Here is a 9,347-nt window from a genome sequence, read left to right on the forward strand (position 1 = left end):
GGGGGGGGGGGGGGGGGGGGGGGGGGGGGCGGGGGGGGGGGGGGGGGGGGGGGGGGGGGGGGGGGGGGGGTTGCATGCAGCGGCATGCCCCACAACTGGCTGCACAGCTGTGCAGTGGTGTGGGGTGGTGGCAGCTGCACGCAGGGTGGGGGGGCTTTGTGGGCAAGCGCTGCCACCGTGGAGCCATGCCCTTCACCCCTGGATCCTCGAGGTAAGTGGGGTTTGGGGACTGTGGGGCAGAGCTGGGAAAGATGGTTGGGGGCTGAGGGAGAGAGGGGTGCTGCTGGTCCCAGGTAGCACATTGCAGCTGGGAGCAGGGCCAGGGGGTGAGGGTAGAGGTGCTCCTCTGCATGGGGCTTTGCAGGCAAGTGATACGGGGGGCAGTGTGGTGGTGCCCGCCATGTGCGGGCCACACACATGCCACCCAGCCAGCTGCCAGGGGAAGAGGGAGAGGGAGGCTGGCATGTGGCTGGAGCACAGCTCCATGGCTGATGCTGCAGCCACGGTGAGGGACAGGGTGTGGGAGGGGACGCTGAGGCTGGGGCTAGGGCTTGAGCTTGCACGCAGTGGCTGCTGCCACCTGCTTGGAGGGCTGTGATGGCAGTGACAGCCACTACCTCTACAACCTCCCACTGCTGCCATGGAACCATGCCTGGGGCTGTGCAGCTGGCCACCAGGTGGCAGCAGTAGCATGGTGGTGGCCGGGCAGCATGCGCCACCACCACCTCATGCTGCGCCACTACCACTGGCCACACAGCTCTGAGCACAGCTCCACGGTGGCAGCGGGAGGTTGTGGAGGCAGTAGCCATTACCGCTGGCACAGGAAGCTACTGCCTCTTGCCTGTGGGGCTGCCCGTGTGAGCAGTGATGGCCGCTGCCTCTACAACCTCCTGCTGCCACCATGAAGCCATGCTCGGAGCTGTGCAGCTGCTGGCAGCAGTGCAGCATGGCAGTGGGGTTGGGAATGGCTGTGTGCCACCCAGCCACCACCACCCTACGCCACGCCACTGCCACCAGCTGCACAGCTCTGCAGCAGCAGCAGGAGGTTGTGGAGGCAGCGGCCATCACCGCCATCATGCGCCTCCAGTAAGTGGCAGCAGCCGCTGCATACTAGCCCAAGCCCCCACCACCCCCCACCCATCCCTCACCATGGCTGCAGCGTTGGCCATGGAACTATGCTCTGGCTGAATGCCAGCTTCCCTCTCCCCATCCCCCAGGCAGCCGGCTAGGCAGCATGTGTGTGGCCTGCACATGGCAGGCACCACCACACAGCACCCCTCATCACTTTCCCACCAAGGCCCCCCACAGAGGGGCACCCCTGCCCTCACCCCCTGGCCCTGCTCCCAGCTGCGATGTGCCACCTGGGGCCAGCAGGACCCCCTGCTCCGTCAGCCCCCAACCATCTTCTCCAGCCCTGCCCCAAGCCCCACTTACCTCCATGCTCCAGGGGCAAAGGGCGAGTCTGAGTCTGAGCCTGAGCCCAACCTTATCTGCCTCAGAGGCTCAGGCCTCACCCTCCTCCCTCTCCCTTCGCCTCCGGTCAGGGCTGGGGGTTTCCCGCCCTTTTTGCAAATGGTTCCTGCAGGCTGGAGCTGTGCCAGCCTGCAAGATCTCTTTGCAAAAGCAGAGAATCTGTGGATTTCTCTGCTAAAAAGAGAAATCTGTGTTTTCTCCGATAAAAACTGGGAATCCATGGTTTTCTCTGTTTTTCTGTAGGAAACAGAAAACCCGGATCCCTGCCATCAGCTGCTGCTTTGTGCACGCCCATGGAGGGGTTGGGCACCAAAGGCAACCAGTCAGGGGCATGTGCCTCCCTGCCCCCCCAATTTGTGCACTCAGTGAGGCATGGGGCTGCAGGCTGGCCAGACCTGCACCAGGCAGGAGCCACCTCTGTGGCCCAGTGAGCAGGATCCAGTGCAGGACATCAGAGTTTGGCACTAAGACTCATTGCTGCTGCTGCCACCACCACCACCAAAATCCCTGTGCTAGCCATGCCACCAACAGTGCAAGCAGTAACGGAACTGGGCCAAGAGAGGCCATGCTGCTCTCACCTCCTCCCACCACCACCTTCTTGTGTGCCAGGCCATGGCTCTACCCTGCCACTATAGCTCAGCCCCCACCAACACCACTTCTGTCAGGCTACCCACGTTGCCCCCTATCCCACCTCCATTCCGGGGTAGAGCCATGGCCTGGTGCATGAGTGGCTGGCGGTGGGGGGAGGTGAGGGCAGCATGACCACCCCCACATCTGGTTCATTACTTCTCATGCTACTGGAAGCACAGCTGACATGAGGGCCCTGGGGGTGGCGGCAGCAGCAGCAGCAAGTGTTGTCGCCCTGCTCTGCCCTCCCATGCCACATCCCGCCCACAGGGCTACAGAGGTGGCTCCTGCCTGGTGCAGGTCTGGACAGGCGGCAGCCCTGTGCCCCACTGTGGGCACACGCCTGTTGATGCATCACCTATGGTCAGGCACCCAGCCCTCTGCCCCACACACCTCCGCCCCACTCCACACATAGTGGGGCTGGGACCTGGGGGCAGCAGGTTGGGAATGAAAGGCACCAGCAGGGCTGGGATAGTGGGAAACTGTGGGTCAGGAGTGAGGGGCACTGGCAGGGATGGGGGGGCTGTGGCTTGGGAGAGAGGGGCATGGCATATCAGGGCTGTGGGGGGGGCAGAAACAGCCACAGCTGGACCTGTGTCCTGGTGAGCAAAGGGGGCAGGAGGAGCTCTTATTTTCCAAGATAAAAAAAAACAAAATATGTACATATTGTATGAGTTCGTGCCGAATTATATAAGGACTGAATTAAGCACAGGCTCAGACCTGGATGTTCAATTTAAAACTTTTATTGTTTCACAAAGTCATAAACTAAGGAGGTCTGTTGGTTCACGAGGTTCCCAAATCAAGCCCTTGCTTTCTAACCCGAAGGCTAGGTGCGGCTGCCCGATTCAGTAGTCTCAGAACTGGTCAACAGCTCATTTAAAAGGAGTCCCTTATCTTTTTTTAGACAAAAGATACAAAACTGTCCCCACTCTGTCTGAGTGAGGCATCTAACATAACTTTTCTATTACTTATATATGATAACACGTATACATATGCATTTCTAATTCTTACTTCTATTGGTTACTAGTTAACTCATCTATATTCTACATGCTCTTTATTATAATTGGTTACGCTTCTCATATTTAGAATTTATTTTAGTATAATGACTGAGGCATTGGTAGGCTTCCAAATTACTTTAAAATTGTAAATATATCAATAAAACATTGTGTTCAACTGATACCTAATATACATATATACACACACACACACCCCTAATATATATAAAAATCCAAAATTCTCGGATAATAATCCAAAATTATCTGATTTTTTATATATATATATAAAAAAAAAAAAAAAAAATCAGATAATTTTGGATTATTATCCGAGAATTTTGGATTTTTTTAAATAGAGAGAACCAGGATCCCTGCTTATCAGAAACAGCTTGGACATGCAGTTCCACTTTATGCTACATCCCAACTTTGCCATCCATCCTTTTCAGGGATCTCTAATAAACACTCAGAGCAGCAGTGGAAATAGAGCCCTAGAAGTCATCTCTCAGAAACATGAAGGAAAATGTTCCTCCTCACGTAGAAAAGGAAAGATGGCATTTGTCCTGTCACTAAGTTCTGAAAGTACTTTGTCACTTGGTGTGTAGTTTCAGCTCAATTAATTATTGGCTTGGCAAAACTGTACAGGTGTTGCCAAACTGTTTAAGAGGAAAATATCCCAGCAATCTGTTGGAAGTTGGCAAAATATACCTAATATACAGCTATATTTTGGGGCTTGATATCCTTTGTCCATTCTATGTCATTACTGTCCATTCTCTGGTCTCTCAGAACTGATCTGAGGCCGTACCTAATTTATAATCAAATGTATGACTGCAGCACATGGAGACATACAAGATCTAGTTTTAATTTGGGTACAGTACTTGAGTTACCAATAGCAATAAAGATGTGGCAGTGTAGGGAAGTATCAAGGGTTTAAGATCTGTGTAACCCATGGCACCACAATTGACACAATTTACAAAGCCCATATATATTGTATACATTTCTCAGATGTGAGCAGAGAGCAGATTTATTTGTGCTGTTCTGGTGGCTAACCATTGAGAAAATGAGGATCTACCTTTACTTCTTTTGAACTACAGAAAACATATTTATCACACACACATTTGTTGACAATGATTGCAGCTAATTTCAGGTATATTGAGTTTCAAGATATCCATGATTAGAAAATGTAAGACTATTCACACAAGAAACTAGAATTTAGTCTCACTATATAGTGAAGTCTCAACATCTAAGCACAGCGGGAAAAGTTTGCTCTTTTATCATTAATTGCAACTAGCTCCTCTAGTCATCATTAAAAACAGAAAAAAACAATGCCCCCCTCCAAGATTCTTATTTTTCAGCAGCATAATAATGAGCCAAACTTAACAGAACAGCACAATTCAACTCCGTTACAAGCTCCAATCCAGAAACTCTTTCCGTATCACATTATTCATGTTCATAAAACATAAGCAGGTTTCTTTAATCAGTCTAGAGATATTTAATATTTTTGAATAATCAGAACTGAACTCAAAGTTATTCCTAAAATGAAAACCTTTTGGAAATTTCATGCATAGTTACTGATAAACCCCATTACATAAACCCACTCCAGAACTGTAAGTGATTACAGTTCGCTTCTGACCACCTACAACAGGAGAAGTTAGAGGTAGAGGTTTCAAGGTTGGATTCCTGGCATCATACTATCGCTAGTCAGGGATAAACTATGAGTAGCTCTGTTTGTTTTGGATACAACAGCCCAGCTAGGACAATAAAAATCTATTTTAAACTCCAGTCAATCTATTAATTTATGCAGGCAAATGAAATGCTTCACTGCTTATCACCGCAAGATATGACTGAACAGTGCTTAGGGTTCAAATTACCATATTTAATTAAATGTAAGATTCTGAAATGCTTGGGGAAATCAGCTAATGAGATTTCACTGACTGCAATGTATAGCTATGTCTTTTTCCTCCCTTGCTTACTCCTACCCAATCTTTTATGCATTAAAAGGCATTCTTCAGAAAACAAATATTTTTACTGTTATAGGAAATGTTTATTTTAGCCTTGGAAATATTCCATTTTCCCTATTTTAATGTTGCTGCATTGTCAGCATTTTAAAATCTATTTCTGTGAACAAACATTAGTATCACAGATCTTTTGTTTCATTGCTGCCACTAATCCTGCCACAAGAAATAGTCTTTAGCATGATGTTCAGTTTTCTAATGTCATGTTCAGTTCATCTGTCTGGGACATTACCATTTGGATGGAAAATGTTATCTTCCTTTGAAATTCCTGCTAGTCTTCTTTTATGGGACTGCCTCAAATTTTCTATGTTGTAACACAGGAACAGTGAGATGTAAATACATGCTTTATTGTGGAAGAACCTTCTTTTCCTAGGTAAATTATCTATATGCCCTCTCTTCAAATGCTGCTGTGTACACAGCAGTCTTTGGTGCTTTCCATTACAACTCCATTTTTTAGTTTATTCCTTTGTATAGCCTATTTTTGTATAGAAGTAAGGAAACCAAGACCAATATAATTCAGCATTACAAGAATTCAGCTGAATTTAAGGCAGTTATTCAATGTGGCTACAGCAAATCAGTTACTAATTTCCTATTTTGAATCCAAAAGTAGCTGCGGTTGACAGAAGTCTGGGATTACACTTGGGAATAATGCATTTTTTTAAAAATAAGGACCAGTTCCAGATTTCGGTACATTGCACAAAGGGTCATAAGACCCAGATTCGGAAGCCATGTGCCCTAACATTTTATGCTAAAAACTGAAGACTGATTAAACAAGCCATGAGACTATCTTGCTGCTAACTGAAACTGAGACCCCAAATATTCATTGAGCTCTTTAGGAGGTGAATTCTGAGAAAGCAAATCCTACATGGCCTTTTATTGTCCTAGAAATTCAAATAGAGGGAAGATTTATGAAGGATTCTCAGGCCTAGTAAAAAAATGGATATGGGGATAAAAAGGAACTGAAACAAAATGAGAAATATGGGGAAGATATAAATGAACAGGAAAGAAAGTAAAAGAAGAAACTCACAGAAAGAAAAGAAGCCATAGAAATGCAAGTAGTCACATGGAAAAATGTGCAAGATCATTGGTGATGAAATAAAATAAAGGGCTAGCAAGTGTAAAGGACCAAGTCTCAGCTGGTGATTTTGGAGCTATGCTAGTTTAGCCCAGCTGAGGATGTGAGCTATGCATTTATATTTCTATCTAACATCTGTCTTCTGCCAAATATGATTTAAAAGAGGGTCAATATTCTACCCATGTTGCACCTCCAATACGTTCCTAAAAGACACATCTATATAGAAGCAGTCTGCTTTAAAAACACTAGATCAAATTGGAAGAATGATCCAGGTCTAAAGTTATGTACCATTGGCATGTTATGTTTCTAGGTGGAATTCAAGGATTTGGTTTTACCCTATTAAGCCCAAAATGACCTCAGAAATCACCTGTCTTCCATTAAATAATGCCACAGCTGACATCAGTAAAAGCTCTCCAGCTGGTGCCCCCTCATATATATGATGGGGCCATAGGTAGGCTATGCTTTCTGAAGGATTTGCTGGTTTGGAACCTGTTCTCCACCCCACCCCACCCCACACACACACACACCCCTCCTCCTTACCCCGCTCAGTGGTCTGTCAAAACCCAGATTTGTTAGCTTTACACTACAAAACATACCTTTTTTATTTCTGCTCTAGCACTATTACAGAGGGAGTGGGTCAAGGTGGATACCTTTATGGCCATCCTTTGCTGATTTTCTGTTTGTAATTTATGATTAGGTACCCAGAGCATGGGATGAGCACTTCACAGTTGCATTTTGTTTATTTCAAATGAGCAAAAACCAATCAATGTATACTCACTGAGAGCCACTTACCCATACAGAACTTTGTGAAATATAGATCAACTAATGAAAAGCCCAGAAACATGAAACTGAAGGAAGGAAATATCAGGTCATAACCCTTTCTGAAAGTGAAAATTTAATTTCAAGCAGTAAAAAGTATCCCCTGTTCTGATCCCTACACTTTATACATGTCTTCATTATACCTTGTATTTCTAGCAACATGAGGATGGCCCTATGTGTTCTTTTGATTCTCTTCCAGGTTGCTGCTGAACTGGCTGCTAAAGAAGAAGAACTACAGAAAAAATCCAAAGACAAGGGAAAAAAGGGGAAAAAAGAAAAGGAGAAAAAGAAGAAAGGGAAAGAAAAAGGAAAAGAGAAAAAAGAAAAGAAGGTTAATGTAAGGCATTATACAGTATAAGTTTGTTTAGTAATTTGTTAAAGCAGAGGTATCTCCAAACCTGTGTAATCTGCCTGTCACCATTAACTCTGTTCATTCACTGTAGACATGCCATCAGAGGTTCAGGCTCAGTTATAGAAGGGGAGGGAGTGGATGAGGTCCTCACACATATTACTGCAAATAAGTGGTGACAGTGGAGACAGGGCTTTTGTTAGAACTTCCACAAGCAGAACCTTAATGATAAGAGGAACATGTTTTTGGAACTACATATATCTGTCTCAGCAGCTGGATGACTTCTGGCTATAGAATGCTGATAAACAGAGTGTTACTCCAGGTGCAGAGATGGGGAAAAGACATTTAGAGACTTTTAACATGTTTTATAGCAGTGTATGCTTTTCCCAGCCAACTTCCTGTCCAAGCTTTTCCACTTCAGCTTGTGGAGTACTTACGGCAAAGTTAGCTACTGCTACTACTTCTCTCAGAAAATGGAAATACCAGCATCCTGGCTGGGGGCAGATGCCTATACTGTGAAACAAGGAAATTATTTCCACATTGTCAGTCTGGTCTTCACACTTGCCCATATTTCTAACTAATTTTTTAGTCCAAGTTACTTAATGAAAACTGTGTGGGCACGTCTACACGTGCCTCTTAAGCAGGCGTAGCCTTAAATTGCCAGTTTTAAGGTGCGAATAGCTAAGTCACATTAGCACACGTGTAAACACGCTAATACACATTAACACTATGTGCAATGGATACACACTGTTAATGCGCATTAGCGCATCTGCACGTGTGCTAATGCAACTTAACTATTCATGCCTAAATTTAATGCACCTTAATGCACATTAGCGTGTCCACATGTCGGTGCACACATAAATCACATTAATACGCCTTAAGCAAAGTCACATTAAGTTTAGGCGAATGTAAATACACATGTAGACACACCCTATATTATGCAAAGTAAACCAATGCGTTGACACCCCTGTAGATCAGGTTTACTTCTCTGCTAATAAAGCTGCCTAGAACCTGTATTCCTCCAAAGGCTTGTACTTTTGGAGTTTGTTTTTCCATGGTTATTCTCTAAATTTTTTCAAGGTCAGACCCATAAAAGAAGACACCTGATAAATGATACACTCATTAGAAGATTATGAAGTACCATAACAGTATTATCTTAATTAAAAACGCTCTGAAATTGGAATTTTGGACTTCTGCTGAAATGGCAACTTTTGTTTCTCATTAACTTTAAGGGTAAACAAAGTTCAAATGATTTCACTATTTTGCAAATACCATTAACCTTTAGTCTTTATGCTCATGATCACAGAGTGTCAGAAAGAAGGGAACCTCCTAGGGCCAAGGCATACCTCACCATATGCTCTTCATAACAGAAGTTAAATTTTAGCTCTGACTCCAAGATTCATAAAACAAAGTATTTTTTACAAGCCAATATCAAGCTGGCTGAAACTATACTAAGCAGCCAAGAACTACACAAAGTGAAGCAAGAAAGTGTTAATCCATCTAATATAGAGATTATCATCAGATTCATCTGCTCACCTCTGTAACCTGTCTAGATCTAGCTGGATTCTGTCCCTTCCCTCCAGTGTGCCCACTTCTCTCCAGATCTTTGTGTCATCAGCGAATTTGGGCAGCGTGTTTTCTATGCCCACCTCCAAGTCGCTGATAAAGATGTTAAATAGCATAGGCCCAAGGACCGAGCCCTGGGGAACTCCACTACCTATATCCCTCCAGGTCAAAAACAATCCATCCACCCCCACTCTCAGGGTGTAACCATCGAGCCAATTTGCCACCCATTTGACTGTGTAGGCATCAATGCCACAGTCAGTTAGTTTTTTAATGAGAATGGGGTGAGAAACAGTGTCAAAGGCCTTCTTGAAAGGCAGGTAGAGGACATCCACCTCAACACCCACATCCAAGGCCTTTGTGACCTGGTTGTAAAAGGAAACAAGGTTAGTCAGGCAGGATCTGCCCGCAGTGAACCCATGTTGGTTGCCCCTGAG

The 9,347-nt window shown here is 45.2% G+C and overlaps 1 protein-coding gene and 1 long non-coding RNA gene across 2 annotated transcripts in view; one reads left to right on the forward strand and one right to left on the reverse strand.

Moving 5' to 3' along the window:
* Positions 1–8,122, reverse strand: part of LOC109301949 — a 98,555-nt gene extending 90,433 nt beyond the window's left edge. Inside the window, exon 1 of the long non-coding RNA XR_002098668.1 lies at positions 7,397–8,122. This is a non-coding gene — a long non-coding RNA (uncharacterized LOC109301949). The remainder of the gene's footprint in view (positions 1–7,396) is intronic.
* The window catches only part of IQCA1 (IQ motif containing with AAA domain 1), a 228,767-nt gene that overhangs the window by 120,560 nt on the left and 98,860 nt on the right, over positions 1–9,347 (forward strand). The window contains exon 8 of the mRNA XM_019523351.1: positions 7,198–7,335. Coding sequence (XP_019378896.1) covers positions 7,198–7,335 — 138 coding nt within the window. The remainder of the gene's footprint in view (positions 1–7,197; positions 7,336–9,347) is intronic.

This window comes from Gavialis gangeticus, unplaced genomic scaffold (genome assembly GCF_001723915.1).
Source record: "Gavialis gangeticus isolate Ggan-Ray unplaced genomic scaffold, GavGan_comp1, whole genome shotgun sequence".
In the NCBI taxonomy this organism is placed as follows: Eukaryota; Metazoa; Chordata; order Crocodylia; family Gavialidae; genus Gavialis; species Gavialis gangeticus.